This window comes from Dermacentor silvarum, chromosome 10 (assembly GCF_013339745.2).
Source record: "Dermacentor silvarum isolate Dsil-2018 chromosome 10, BIME_Dsil_1.4, whole genome shotgun sequence".
In the NCBI taxonomy this organism is placed as follows: Eukaryota; Metazoa; Arthropoda; class Arachnida; order Ixodida; family Ixodidae; genus Dermacentor; species Dermacentor silvarum.
Genome location: NC_051163.1, coordinates 50,583,033 through 50,598,266, shown reverse-complemented (window position 1 = coordinate 50,598,266; position 15,234 = coordinate 50,583,033). Strand labels below are relative to the sequence as shown.

Below are 15,234 nucleotides of genomic sequence, written 5' to 3'. Positions count from 1 at the left end.
TGATTACCGCTTGTTTTCCCATCTGTAGTGTGAAGCGAGACACATAAAACCCACGATTGCCATAAGTTTAATTCACATTCCTTTTGTGCCGCCCAGACAGCAATACAACCACCCCGGAGGAGCAAAAGTCTGGTTATATATATATATATATATATATATATATATATATCCGCACGCCAGTGATGCGCATGCGCCAACAAAGATAGCAATGGTGAGCCGAGTGCGCGAAGCGCCCGCGGAGCGGCGCTCTACAGAATTTATTAAGTAAAGATCCAGAGACCACTCAGCACATCCTAATGGAATGGGACGGGATCCACCCAGCGAGAACCGTAGGTAACGTGCAACTCCCAGAAGCGCTTGGGTTTAAAGTGGAAGGAAACATAAACAGATCAGCCGTAGAGATCAGCAAGAGACGATTAGAGTACTGGTGGAAAAAAAGCAGGGAAAAGATGGATACGACCTGATCTCTTAAAATCATAGGCAGCGGTACAAGCTAAATTTTTGAAAAAGGTATACAAAAATGCTAGATAAAGAACATGTGTAGTATACCTGATTAAATCAAGCAGGCTAGGTGACTATTTGTCGCCACCCCGTTTCAAAGGGGATGCCAATAAATCATCATCATCATCATAAGACATTTAAAAATATGTGCATCATAAACTCGTGTGAGGCACTGAGTGCGCAATGCCGTCTGACACGAAACGTCAGAAGAAGCGAATCATGCTCGAAAACAGCGCAAGCTCCACGCAAGTTTCATGCGATGTCCAATCGTATTGTCACGAAGAAACAAACAGGAGAGCAAACACACTGAGCAGAAAAGCCAGTTGTTTGGCACGTCACGTGTTCTGATCGACATGGCGGATCCATTTTAAAAGCGATTGTCTATGTTTTCTGAAATACGAAGCTCTTGTTTGAAGGTGGGCTCACGACGAAAACGTTTATTCGTTTAAGCGGCGTAAAAATGGCGTTCCCATCACATACCCCACACGCAGCTTTCATGACGGCTTTCCTCGCAAAGCGATCTCGAACGCCATGCGTTACAGTACTGTAGACCATAGGAGCAACAAGTACCCGTCATGACCACCCTTTCTAGGACACTATTAGGCCTATTCGCCTATTAGGCCTATTAGGTCTAGGCTTATGAAGTGAGTCGATCAACACGCGTCGTCGTCCAAAGGCGGTTGCTACTCGAAGGCAACGGTGACAAACAGGCAGTCGTCATGGACGAGACCGTTCTTCTCAACCTGCTTCCAGCTGACCTTCTCCGACTGTATCCACCTCGGTTCCACGTCAGCCTGAGGCCTCTTCAAGCACTCCGCGTCCTTTTCCGGGCATATATTCACAGGAACTCTGATGTCGCTGCCTTCTTTCTTGGCGTGGGCGATGCTCAGCGTGACCCGCTTGGCGAACGGCCATTCCACGATGTCGTCTTTGTCGCCGGCGCAGAGGGCGAAGAGCAGGAAGACGCCAGAAAGTTTGCCCCACGACCTTTCGAACTTGCACGCCAAGTTGAAGCTGTATCCTTCCAGAGTGTGAGGCTGCCCGAGTCTTAGCGTCGGGTCATCGGCCTTGCGCATGGACGCGACGCCCACGAACTTGCAGATCGTCGCCGTGCCTGCAAAGAAGCCAAAGATAACTTTCGTAAAAAAAATACTTCGCAGATGTGTGCAAATCCGAGCAGCCCAAAGTCGCGCCCTCAGGGAAGTTCTTCTGTTGTCACTGCCCGAAATCTACCCAAGACTTTGGCCTTACTCCCCTCAATTTTTTGAGGAGCTCGGACCCCCTTGGTAAGACAACTGTAGCACTGCAGCACCCATTCGACAAGTGCTAGGGTTGATGTTATTATCAGTAGTACTTTGTGCGGGGTAATTCGATCTAACTCTCCAGCTTTTCAATTACTCATTTAATCGCGACTAAATCATTAATTACATGCTTCTATTTTTTACATGTTTCACTGGCGCCTCACGAAAACCGATGTGGAACTCTGCTTAGACTGCAAACCAATTTACACCCTTAATTAACGGTGTTTTCTGGTCTATAACTTACACTCCGACACCCTTACGGGTAGTAAGGGTTTGAGTTATAGACCAATTTGCATCATAAATGGTCATTAAGGGTTTAAACCGTTTTCCAATGTAACAGCTCCGCTGCAACAAGTATTGTTGAAATGCGATGCGAGAATACAAGCCGGCGAATTAGATGCACCTGCTAAAAGTTACAATGTTTTCACCTACTCTACATAAAAATCTTATCACTACATATCAATCATATCATAAATACCTTTATCATAAAAATAACGCACAAAAAAGAGCCAGAACAAGCCATCTATAGCTTGTTACTTAACCGAAACACCGGAACATGTCTGGAAGGTTGACATTTCCTACGGTTCGGGATGGATATCTTCGCATTCAACCACAATGTGCTTTGTCGCCTCCTAAGATACTGACAAAACTGAAGCGCCATTTGTCGCTGGTATATGTACATGTACTTACAATAAAATTTTTGTCATAAAACAAATATAATGTCTTTCTGTACCTTGACGTGAAAACCACATCGTGCTACTGTCTATATACTTTTTATTGTACGGATTTGTTTCTTTTAGACAACGCGGTAGATCCTCACCATCCCTTTACAAGTGTATTGACGCATATGTGCTCTGTATTCTTTGATGTGTATAGGTATACGGCTCTTTTTTAAGGCATCTGTATACCTGTTTATCAATGGTTGTTATTACTAGCATCATTTTTACAGCAAAACTGTGTAGCTCTACCTCCCAATGGGTCTTCGTGTCCATAGGCAAACATTCGGAAGGCGCGCGCTACCGGGTTCTTTGCATTACCAGCAGATGGCGCTCGCCTCCACGCATCCGTAGGGTGCCTCGATGCCAGCGCCGCCGTTCAGGGTGGTGCCAACCTTTGACCGCCCCCGCGCCGCCGCTTTCTCGCTGCGACGCCATATTGTGTCACAGCGAGCCGTTGCGATTGCTTGGTGCCGGTGCTGAGTTCGAGGCACAGTGCGCGCGGATGCTTCGCGGGCGCTTCTACTTGCTAGACAGTGGTCAGCCGCATGACTGACAAGCTATCAAGTGCATCGTGTCGACATGACGGGCTGCTGTGTTCCCAAGTGCGCCGGATCGACGCGTAAAGGACTGCGTTGTTTTCGCTTCCCCCGGGACCCAGAGCGACGGAAGAGATGGGAAGCCCAAGTAAAGCGCGATCACTGCAAGGCAACGGATAACTCCTGCATTTGCGAGGTAAGTGTCAAGAATGTTTAGACTACCGCACCGTGTTTTTCATTTAAATAAGAAAGTATTCTCTGATCCTCGCTCACGTACCTACGTTCGCTCACGAACTAAGTAAGCACTGCACCGATGCTGTCTGAGTAGCGTATGGTTTGCGAGCGCGCGTCGCATAGGCTTTTTTCGTTTTGATGGGCGCAGTCTGTACCCTTATTTTAAGGACTGACGAAGATGCTTAGCCGCGAAATAGTCTTACATTAGCTACGAATCGTCACGTATAAGCCACCTATTTTCCTTTTTCACGGGAAGCACACATCGTGTGTGTCTCTTGTTTCTTTTTTCTTTTTTCGGTACTGGTTATTTGGGACTAAAGAACGCAGTGCTTCGTCTGGGGAGAGCAGCTGTTTTGTACGTGGTAAGCGAAACATTGTGATTTTCTCTGATTTCTCAGGAGATATCTTGCGGACCTCAGGGTGTTACGTTACATAGCTGATTTTTTAGACTTGTACATATTTGTAGCGTGGTGATCGTAAGCCGATGGGCATTCATGCTCATTCCCGATCGTAGTGGCTACTGTGACGGTCTTTAAATGCCTGTGCACGGTATGCCCAGGTGTAATAGAGTTAAGGGGCATCATGGGACCAAAATGTTTCGGCGCTTTCTGGCATGGTGTCTGTTGTAGCCTGTGCATTTCTTCGAAACGTGTGAAGCGAGGTAATACAGCATTGCTTCTGCTAAAATTTATTTTTAAGCACTGTAATGGGTTCTCTGTATTTACAAGGCAACTTTCATATCAATAATCACTTTTGTTGTTTTACCTGTACTTAGAAACACTTTGAAGAGGACCAGCACGAGGGAAATCGACAGGATGGGCGCCGTCTGTTAAAGTCAACAGCCCTACATCATCATGGACTATATTTTCGAAGTGAAAAACATTGCTAATCTGTATTTGACTGTCTTAGTTTCATTTACTGTTTTTGTACGTGATATGTATGCAGTGTTGTTTATTTTTTCAATGTAGTTATCAGTGTTCTAATGGTTATTTATGAAATGTTCTGTACTCGCTATCGATGTGTTTGGCTGATGCGACGTATTCGATGGTAGCTGATGTATGTATTTTGGCTGGATATCTGGCTGGATATCTTGAGTAATATTACCCGCGGTTGCGTTTTCTTGTTTGCATTCTTGTTTTCGATTTATATTGTGTGTAATAAGGTTGATGTACGCACTTGAACTCCCCCCCCCCCCCCCCACGTAATGAATAAATAAAAAAAAACTCTCTCTATCCGGAATTGTGTGTCGAGCCTACCTTGCGAATTAATTTTTTATCTCGTCTTTCAACATAACCTTCAGGCGCCACACAGTACATGTAATTTTTCATGTACATATCTCTTTCATGATTGATTGTACTATAGACATTATAAGTAAATGTATTTTGTGCATCGTTTGATTTCTTGTGTGTACTGCGCAAGATTGACACAGACAAGTTACGTTACATTTTTCTCTACAGCACTAACTTAACCTTATTTTCACATCGCAGTTATTTTTACACCAGCTTAATCCTGTCAGCACACAGTTTTGTGGGCAAAAAAAGCAAAAATTGCGCGTAGATATCGTCAAATAATTGCAACGAACGCGAAGAGCACGCGCAACGCAAGGGAAACTAACCGCCGTGCGCGAGTGGCTGGCTACGGTAAAGGAGGCGTGACGTGTAAACCAAAATACAACAGCGAAAAAGAAAAACTTCCACACACAGGGGGTCGCAAACCTTATATATACCAAGCATCGAAGCGCAAAAAAAAGAATAGTGCGTATTTTAAACATACACACGGCATATTAAATGTGATTGAATTAGGCAACTTGGGGCATGTTCCCGGCGCCATACATTTACGTCTTCGACCTTCGACGAGTTAACGGCTATTGGTTATAAAGATATGCAGATGGGACACCGATAAAAAAATCCTCATCAAGGCAAAGCACTTGGAATCGCGCCGCGATTAACACTTTATGAACGCAAGCGTAGCTGAGTCTCAGCTCGTGTGACACAATATGGCGGCGCCAGCGGGGTTGTCTCCACCCTGGACGGCGGCACTGGGCATCAAGGCACCCTACGCATCCGCGTCACTGGCGGCGCCGGTCGTGAGGGTTAAAGAAAGAAAAAGAACCAGAAAGCTCGCCTTCGCTAATAGCGTTCACCGAAAGCCTTTCTCGGTACAGGTTATCGCTGCATAAGCTGCAGTTGCCAGGAAGCGGCAACTGTAGCATACGAAGCTGTGAGTGACTTAACTACACTTTCGTATGTAAAAGGAGGACCCGCCTTGTAACTGATTTGTGTTGTGACAGTGTTATGGAAAAGGTCACGTATATTGAGGACTCCTGAAGAGCAGCGTGCATGTGAGGCGCGGCGAAAGTGCGACTAAGTGCATTTCTCTTGTCTCTGATCCACTCTTTGTACGTGCACGAAGTAGCGGCGCAAGCCAAGTCGCAGGCCGTTGAAACGTCTTGGGCTAATAATTAAGTAAAGTGCATGCGGATGTCGCCATGTATTTCAAGCTTATTTCAAGCTACGTCGCAACGGGTAATTTGTGTATTTGTCGTTTACAGCTTCGCTGTCCGACCACCTTCACAGCGTGGATTGGAGACCACTTTTTCCACTTGTTGACTGGACGCAAACACTGCCGCAAGATTGAGGTTGCCTCGGTTAACCCAAGCTGCCTAAAAGCAGCTTATATCCATGCAGGCACCCGTTCTATAAATCTTGCTTCTCGCGTGGAAAAAATAACAAAATGGTGTTTAATGCTTTAAGTGATTATGAGGATTAACGTCTCGAATCTGCACAGCACGGTCGTAGTGGAGAGAACACTTTTGACCGCTAAGTGTTCATTATCATCAGCCTATTTCTTGACGTCCACTGCAGGGCGAAGGACTCTCTAGCGGTCTCCAATTACCCCTGTCTTGCGCTTGCTGATAACCAACTTGCGCCTGCAAATTTCCTCATCACCCGACCAAATTTTACTTCCGCCCTCGACTGCGCTTCCCTTCCTATGGCATCCATACCTTTGAGACCTAAATCCTAGTACATGCACATTTCTGCATTTCGCCCCCCCCCCCCCTCCCTCCCTCCCCCGCGACAACAAATCGCACCCGCGACCTCTTGCGGCGCCATGCCGAACCTGCAAGCGTACTTCTCCGCACAAGTCGTCAGGCCTGACCGAGACGGCGGACCGCGGCTAGAATCGTAATAGGCGATGTCTAAAACATGGCGTCAATGAAGTGTTTTCGGCTTTCAAACTGATTCCGGCGCATGCAGTAAGCACAAACATAGCCTTCGAGACCCGTTTCCGTCATACAGACAATGCCATCGTGGGGGGCGTGAATTCGAACACCACCTATTCAGGTGTGAATATGCAGACCGGTGACATCATCCCCTCCGTACCCACAATCATTCAAGGCAACAAGAAGCATGTCTCAACTGTATGAGTGCTTCTAGCGAGACCGTGGTCATCTTATAGATTAGGGCACGTTAGATGTGTGGCAAAGCCCGCTCAATGCACCAACCTGTCTCGGAATCGCACCAGCTGTAGCGTTGCGACGTCCTGTCCCCCTGTTCGCCTTCACTCTGGGGGTCCAAGAAATCGAGGAAGTTGGCCAGCGAGTTGGCCCTGTGTCGAAGCGCGGCAATTTTGGCGTCGCCGGTGGGATCGTTGAGCGATGCCTTTTTCAGCCCATCCTGAATGTCCCTCAGCGCTGACGCCAAGCGCATTACGTCCTCGGCGTTGAAGCTCACTCGGCCGTCGGATGACAATCCACTTCGAACTGGCGGTATGTTTGGAAAGAGGGATGGGAGTCAAAGGGGGGGGTACTGACATGACGTTTTCGACTGTTCCTTTTTAGCGTTAAGTGAAGGTGTTAGACCTCTAAGCCCTCGAAAAATAGTAACAAGCCTCAGAGCACCGTGAATAAATTAATATAATAGCATTTCTAAAGTCGGTTTCAGTTTCGTTTCCCAGGAGGATACCCTGACGTGACGTCGCGATACAGTGTGTGGTCACGCTGGAGCAGGACATTGCGATGTTTTGACACTAAAGTCCGGCCCGCTGGGTCTTCTGGCAGCAACATCGGAGCGCGCGTCAGAACGTCGCAATGTCCTGCTACCACGTGACCAGATAATGTATCGTGACGTCACAACACATTATCCTCCTGGGAAACGAAACCAAAATCCGGCGGTAGAAAAGCTATACTATATTCAATTATTTGCGACACTCTCGGGTTTGTTAGTATTTTTCTGGGGTTTGGAGGTCTATAAGCCCTTCATTGAACGCAAACATAAAAAAAAAATGAGAAAACAACTAACAGTTTTTTCGTGTGGTTTTGACAGCCGCAGTTGTTTTACAATTGTTTCACAATCCGCAATTTTTGTTTCACACGCCACGTTTTGCCGACTCCACTTTGGAGGCCAGCTAAAAGAAAAGTATGTACAGCTGCGGCCATGAAAGAAAGCTGACGGCATGATTAGTATCCAATTTCCCTTGCCAGAGCAATGTACTAAAGGAATAATCCTCTTAATGCGTTGACCTTGAGTATGAGTATGACCTTGACTATACCTTGAGCACGCAGCCTGCGTGGATCATGTGACCAGAGCGTCGCTGGGAACGCGGAGGCGGCGTCGGTGATGAATCATGACTAAGAATAGCCAGCAAATACACCCCTACTATGCTCCCGACGGAAGGAGCGAGAACTCCCTTGTCACCTTCGCTGTCTTTGGTGTGTCACACTCTTAATTAAAAAAGTTTGCACCCTTTGGGGCTTATCGTGTCCCTCAACAATGATTCTCGCTTGCGTTTCCGTTCTTGAAAACTCCACGCTCGCTACTTTCCTGTCGAGAGTGCTATGTCCCGCTGAAGACGTGCATGTTGTGTATGGCCTGGAAGCACCGGGCGCGCACCAGTAAAGAAAGGAAAGGCACGCAAGGCCGATGACGATTATTGTTGTCGGACATCATAAGTCCCAACGGGTGTAAACGTTTTTAAGAAAAAAAAGTACATGGTTTTTTACGTGCCAAAACCACAATATGATTATGAGGCACGCCGTAGTGGGAGACTCCGGAATAATTTCGACCACCTGGAGTTCTTTAACGTGCGCCTAAATCTAAGGACACGGGCGCTTTCGCATTTTGCCCCTATCGAAATGCGGCCGCCATGGACAGGATTTGATCCCGCGACATCTTGCTTAGCAGCCAAACACCATAGCCACTAAGCAATCACGGCGGGTATTTTTTTTTTTCTTTAGGAGCGCAGTTGCTTAGATTGACATACGTACATCTGCCAAGGATTGCTTGTTTTTCTTGCTTCGAACATTTTTTACAACTTTTTTTTAAAAGCCTGCAAAAGTTACTCGAATTAGGTCACTGTCAGTGAATTATCTGCCCGGGAGGACATCACAATGCAATCATTCACTAATTAAACTATTATGCATATTACTAATTAAGCATGCATACATCAGTTACCTTTTCGATTACAAGCTCTACGGCGCATGCATACATTATAAAGTTACAGGGAATCGCCATAAAAGTTTAAAACATTTCAAGAACGCCCATGAAGATCACAATAACTGCCGTCAAATCATGTGTTAAGTTCACCTCCTTATGCAGTGTTCCCGCGGAGCCGCGAAACGCGGCTTGCGGTGCAAGCCCCCTGGTGACGTAGTGGGGCGGCGCAAAATGAAGCTTCGCCATTTTGCGCGATAAAGCGGTCCGTATCGCCACTGTTGCTGAAGTGACTGTGCGTTCAATCAGGAGCCGCGCAAAGGTGCGCAAAGTGCCCAATCAGAACCAGGGTTGGTATTCTGGAAATGTACACCTAGTAGTGGACACGTCCATTTTGTCTGCTGCTGAAGTGCTGATCGGCTGATATGTAGTAGCACCGAGAAAGAAAAAGGCGCCCACAGCCAGTTTCCTTCTCGCTAGTTCAGCTCCAGCCAATCAGCGGCCGCCGAAATGGAGAGTCCACTAGGCGTAAACTTACAGAATTTACAAAATTACACAATCACAGAATTCCCAGCTCGTGGGAAGAGCGAAGCGAAACGGCAGCTTTCATTTTACGCCACCAGTCTACGCCACAGGCGGGCTTGTACCGCGAGCCGCGCTTCCTGGTGCCGCACGCGTAAATCAGGTAGATTTCACGAATGGTGACGATGACGATGTCAGACTAAGCCCGCGCCGTACCTCCAGTCGTCGCCACCCGCACATCCGACGTAATGCTCGAAGACGTCCTTGCGGGCGACCTCGCCCGCGCACTTTGAGCACTGCACGCGACCGTGGAAGCAGTCCACCACGAAGTGCTGCTCCATCTCTTCCAGCTTCCCGGAGAAGTCGCACCCTTCGCCGTCGCCGGTGTTGTTAAAGCAGAACACCCGGCGCTCGCCGAGGTCGCGCCGCGGAAACGGCATGGTCTGCACGTCTTCGCCGTCGAAGCTGGCGCCCTCTATGGGACAGACGCGATCCCTGTCCACGGCTTGGCCCTCGCAGGACTCGCACAGGACGTGGGTGCAGGGAAGCAACTTGAGCACGGAGGCCACGACGCCGCACAGCGCGCACACCCGGATCTTGGGCAAGGGTTCGGCGAATCGCAGAGTGCGCCATTCCAGGAAATCGCCAAAGCCCGTCATGCGGTACTGGCAGCCCGTCGGCTTCATCTTCCTGGTGACAGGGAGAAAGGTCTTCGTTTCTGCGTTAAGAAATCGTCTAATAAAGTGAACTTGTTGGCTGGTAGGTTGAACATCTTGGATTAGGGAACAGCGCGGAACACGAGGAAGCAAAAGAGGCGCAGAACAACTACACAAAGTACTGCGTGAGGTTGTTGTTCCTCTGCACAAATAGCACATACCATCCGTGGGGTATCGGCCAAGAATTTAGTGTCCAGCTCCTGGGACAGTCATCCATCGTACATGAGGATGAGAGTGCACACAAGTCTTCTCGTGCATATATACATATAAAAAGTTACACAATGAGAAAGGAAGACAGGTTGTTGTTTGTTTCGGGGGAGGGGGAGCGGGGTGGGGCTCCGATTAATTTCGACCACCTGGGGTTCTTTAGCATGCACGTAAATGTAAGCACGCGCTAGTTCTTGCATTTCTATCGAAGCAGAAGGGAGCGCTATAATATCTACGTTCGTCGAGATAATGGGGCTCAGTAGCCACGCGATAGTCCCCTTTATCACGTGTGTTATTTACCTCCTCCCCCCCCCCCGAACCCACTTATCTCTCCATAGCAGCCGCAATCGGTCTGCTCCCACACAAAAATTAAGTGCATAGGGAATCTGTAGAAGTTAACAATGTGTGCATTTGGGCTGGTTTCTACATCTCGCAAACAACAGCTTTAAACAGCGCGACACAGGACACAGCGAAAGAACCGCAGGAACAACGCTCCGTCCTGTGGTTCTTTTGGTGTGTCCTGCATCGCGCTGCTCAAAGCTGTTGTTTACAATCTATAGACATCTTTCTACGAGTCTGATAGGTTGTTCATTGACAAACCCGAAGACTTTCGGCTCTACACTCTGTCGCGGTTTAAACATACTCGCTCAGCAGAAGCTTGAAGCTGTTCAGTATACGAACAGATGTAGGGAACAAAAAGACGAAGCGTACGTTCTCCGTAGCGGGCGCGCAAACATACACACTTTAGCAATCTTCAAACCTATGCCACAGAAACAAAATACAAGCTAGAGACGCTCTTTGATAAAATGTCAAGCAATAACGGCTCCTCGAAAACTACGTAAAAAAAAAAGTCAACGTTCACACACCCTTAGTCGTAGTCGATGAGTACCTATAGACTTTCTGCGGGCGACCCGTTCGGAAGTTGTTATTAATAGACCGAAGTGAAAATAGACTTGTTAATGAGTTCTGTTAGCCGTCTTCAACGACGTATGCTTTAACCGTGGGATATTTTTAGATATAGAGCAGTAAACCGACAAATATTCAAAATAAAACGCATTACTTCTTTAGGAAGCCAAGAATGAAGGTCTGATAGACATTCGTCTTCTTCAATAAATAAATAAATATCTAAATAAATAAGTAAATCGGTCAATCAATCAATCATTTCTTCATGATCGGCCACTGCAGGACGAAGTCCTCTCCCAGCGATTTCCTAGCTAATGGTCCTCTGCCAGCCTCGACTGCACTTCGCTTCTCTTGAAGGCACCAGTTCTGAAACTGTAATAGACCACCTCTAATAGACCACCTAATAGACCAACTCTGCATTACACCATTACATGGCCTGCCCGACTAAATTTGTCTTTTCTTCATCTCAACAAGAACATCGGCTCCCCACGTTAGCTTCCCTTACATCCTACACAGCCCCAGTGGGCAATCTGTAAGAAAGAATGCTCTACAAGATGTCTACACACAGTCCAGGTTCAGTTCTATAAGGCGTAAGCCACGAAGCGAGCGTTTAATTGCCACGCATTAGGATGCGTAGACAGCCCACAATCCGATCCCAAATACCACACTCACCTGTGTTGAAGAAAGGAGTCGTTCGCGCGCACGTATCCACAATCCAGTGCTTCGGACGAAAAAGAAGCCAGCGGATCGGACTCCTCACTGGGACAAAATAAACAGCTCACCCGCTTTCTTCAATGCTGCGGGTCTGTCCGGGGTGCACTGATTACCTAGACACGACGTGAATAGTTTGATGTAAGCCAGCAGCAATCTGTCTCATAGCGGAAAGTACAGACCCGCTTCTGATAGGAGGTATCTCAGCCACACGTCGCCCGGTGCGCGATACGGGAGGTCGTTTCGTAGAATCAAGAGTCGAGATAGCGGGATGGAAGAAATGCCAGATAATTGAACGTCGAGGCACAAAGTCAGCACCTTGGTAACTGCTGCCCTTTTTAGAACACGCATAGCGGAAAATGATGTTTTGCGTGGCATGCATTAACTGTCCGACTTATACAGAGCAGCGCAGAAAACATGTATTCGAGTTGCTGTCCAAACGTACGAAAGCGAAGCTTAATCTGCTTCTTAAGAGGCTGCTGACCTGTTAATTATCTTAAGCCTGTATCATACGTTTGCTTCTTGCGTATAGGAATTTAAGTTCGAGATGCATTTTTGTTTTCTAGCTCTCTCTTCTAGCAATACGTAGAGTTGGTCATCTCTGTAACTTGACATGGCTGAAGTTTATGAGCTTTTCTGCCATTGGCAAATCTGGGAGCAGGTTCCAGGCTTTGTCATTATCACGCGCATTTGTATACATTCTTCACTCCAGCATGGAACGCGTTGGGGCCACATTCGCTTGTGGAGTAACACTCTAATGCTGCGTCAATTATAAGAACAGTAAAATAGGCGGCAGCGTCATTTATGCCACGGAAAGTTATTAAGAGCGATGCTACTGCAGATGCTACTTTCCATAGAGGTGCATGTGGGGGACAATCATGTTGTTTTGTAGTTTTGAGACAGATGGGGGTATTATCACTGCAATAAGGGTTCGTAAGAACTTTCTATTCTAAGTAAGATAGTATTGTAAGGACATCATGCTCAAGTCTATAGAACTAGATGTGTTATGCGCAAGGCTGTAAAATGTTGGCTCTTTATATATTTAATAAGTATGCGACCAAAGAAACAAAGAAATGTTGTATTAACCGGCTTCATTCATCGCATCGAAAGTCTCCCCAGAGACTATTGTGTGCGTTGAAATCACCAATCAGTATGTGACGTTCAGGAAGCTCTTCAATTACAGTCTGAAATTCCGTTCTGTGGAGTTTATAATTAGGCGGTACAGAGGAGAGATTGTAACTAGTTTTCCAAGCAACACGTCTGGATCTGCAACTGTCCCAATAGGCATTCGGAGTCCTAAAGCCTAACATGCTATACGCTTATCAACTCTCCTATACCACCGGACGATCAAGGCTTAACGTCGTTGCCGACATTGCGGAAAACTGCGAATTGCGGAAGAACATTAGTTTATGTAGGTTTTAAATGTGTCTCTTGAACAACGCAGCACACTTGGATTCAACTTATGCATCGGACTTCTCTAACACTGGGACAAAGACAGTCCGCGAAATGGAACTTGGAGGTGTGAAGTTAAGAACTGACGAACCTGAAGACTACGAAAGATGGATCACGGACAACACGTTATCTAAGTCAGTTTTGTTGTATCTGCATGAATTAAAGCTTCGTACATGCTTACATTTATTTCATCCCAAGGTTATGCTGCGGGGCAGTTCAAGCGAATAAAAAGAAAAGACATTGTCGAGGTGGTGGAGTAGTCCCATGACGTTGCACAGTGATATTTGTGAATCCGTATTGAACGTGTTTCTCTTTTGTGCCAAAGAGAGAAGGATCGTCTTAGCTTGCACGGCCCTTTCCAGGCCCCGTGATAAGGGATTTGTCTTTTTTGGCGGGCTCCTAGCGTCTGCACCGTTCCTTCGGCGCCTGAGACGCCGATGTACAGGGCGATGTATCCATCACCTTCACCGAAGCTCTGTATGCCCGGTCGCTGGGTTATGCTCTCGCGGGTAATTTCGGCTTCTCTGCCCGCGAAAAGGCCCTAAAGCTCGCTAGGCAAGAGATCTGCCAGCTTTTCTTGCTGGGTGATGGAGCAGCAACGCAGACTGCTTCCGCTCAGTGGATTCAGTAGGTTCACTGGGAGTGGTCCAAACGTTCGTCGAGAACCATTGTGACACTGCCCCCTGCCGAGCCATATTGGACATTGAAGCACCCTGTGTGAATGAGAGACGTTTGTGCGCTGCTTTGAACGAGATGTTCTGTTTGACCCTTAAGGGTTATCACTTCCATTTCCTTCTTCCATGCAAAACAAGACCCTAGAGTACACGCAGCAGGGTGCCCACCGTCGGAGTTTGCGCTGTGGGGGTATGCCGTCGCGGCTGTCTGAAGGGTGGTAGTCCACACCACGTTTTGCACACGTAGGGTGGCCTCGGTAGCTCCGAGAATCGTGACCGGAACTTTAATCACTTCAAACAGCAGCGTGGGTTTGAAATGTAGGGTCGAATGTGTACTTTAACATAGCCTGTTACAGTGTACTCAGGTAGTGTGCTTGTGCGTAATGTTGGGATGAGGTGCTAAGATTTCCTTGTCCTTTGGTCAAATCCGCTGCGCATTCGTGGCATTTTGGTCTTTCCAACCCTCAATAGGCTGCGTTTAGCTTACATTTGTGATATAACCCGGCCTCGTGCCCTGCATATAGAACATTGCTGCCTTGTGGAGATTGGGGTGTCATCAAGTGCAACAAGCCTAGGTAATTTCTCATACTGGCGTTTGTCGAGGAGGAGGTTACCGTTGGCCACTTTGCAGGTTTGTAGGTTGCAGTCTTCTCGGGGTTCTCACTTTGTATCACATGGAAACCTGGGAATATTTTTCTGTCGGATGAAAAAAAAAACATTCATTGGTGTATCCCCCTTTCGATAAAGGATGATCAAGCAGTCGTGGAAATGGCGTTGGAGCCATTGAGGTTTAATTGATTTCAGCTGTGATGCCAGACGCCCACCACCGAGCACAACAAGTAACCTGAAGGAATCACAGACGCCAGCTGTGTAGAGCTACTTTAGCCTGAATAATATACCCAACGCTGAATAAACGATAGTACATTAACCTATAGGCTACCTGGGAGGGAGTGAATAATATTACAGAGACCAAGCTGACAATGCCCGAAGGTGGGCGAACACCCTCCAGGCAGCCGTGGCTCTGTGCGGATAGTCTTCGCCTGTTCACCAGCCGTAGCTGGTCCTCAGGTCTCGGGCTTGTCAGCTGGGCCTCCCACTCGGCTCAGTGTTGGTGCTTGGATGGGCGTTGTCCGCGGGTTCTTTTTGCTTACCCAGACTATGTGGTAAAGGGTGTTTGGTGTATTGCAGAATTCGCAGTCTCTTAGATATGTTGAGGGGTACATCGCGTGTAGTAGAGTGCCGTGGAGGTAACTGCCCACCTGAAGTCGGCGCAGTATGAAACGTAATAATTTAGGAAGGAAGGAGATCACGCCATAAAAATGAAAG

General features: G+C 47.3%; 2 protein-coding genes across 4 annotated transcripts; both read right to left on the bottom strand.

The window, feature by feature from the left end:
• Positions 1 to 634: 634 nt before the first annotated feature.
• LOC119431238 (uncharacterized) lies at positions 635 to 7,465 on the bottom strand. The gene is made up of 2 exons (XM_037698713.2): positions 6,797 to 7,465; positions 635 to 1,615 (listed from the first exon to the last, which is right to left on the bottom strand). The coding sequence occupies exons 1-2, from the start codon at positions 6,999 to 7,001 to the stop codon at positions 1,185 to 1,187; spliced, it is 636 nt and encodes a 211-aa protein (XP_037554641.1). The 5' UTR covers positions 7,002 to 7,465; the 3' UTR covers positions 635 to 1,184.
• Positions 7,466 to 8,727: 1,262 nt separating this feature from the next.
• On the bottom strand, positions 8,728 to 12,201 carry LOC119431527 (RING finger protein 151-like). Of its 3 annotated transcripts, none has more exons than XM_049657070.1 (2): positions 10,123 to 10,246; positions 8,728 to 9,963 (listed from the first exon to the last, which is right to left on the bottom strand). In XM_049657070.1, exon 2 carries the CDS (start codon positions 9,929 to 9,931, stop codon positions 9,440 to 9,442), a length of 492 nt encoding a protein of 163 aa, XP_049513027.1. In that variant the 5' UTR covers positions 9,932 to 9,963; positions 10,123 to 10,246; the 3' UTR covers positions 8,728 to 9,439. The 3 variants fall into 3 exon arrangements, with proteins under 3 accessions (XP_049513027.1, XP_049513026.1, XP_049513024.1); XM_049657069.1 differs by lacking the exon at positions 10,123 to 10,246 and adding an exon at positions 11,744 to 12,201 and having other exon boundaries at positions 8,731 to 9,963; XM_049657067.1 differs by lacking the exon at positions 10,123 to 10,246 and adding an exon at positions 11,744 to 12,192 and having other exon boundaries at positions 8,734 to 9,980.
• Positions 12,202 to 15,234: the final 3,033 nt, after the last annotated feature.

Excerpts from the sequence above, each read along its gene's own strand:
- LOC119431238 (XM_037698713.2), bottom strand. The coding sequence starts at position 7,001 with ATGCGCTTGGCGTCAGCGCTGAGGGACATTCAGGATGGGCTGAAAAAG. Across the intron at positions 1,616-6,796 it reads CTGGTGCGATTCCGAGACAG|GCACGGCGACGATCTGCAAG; the intron begins GTTGGTGCATTG and ends GCTTCTTTGCAG.
- LOC119431527 (XM_049657069.1), bottom strand. The coding sequence starts at position 9,931 with ATGAAGCCGACGGGCTGCCAGTACCGCATGACGGGCTTTGGCGATTTC.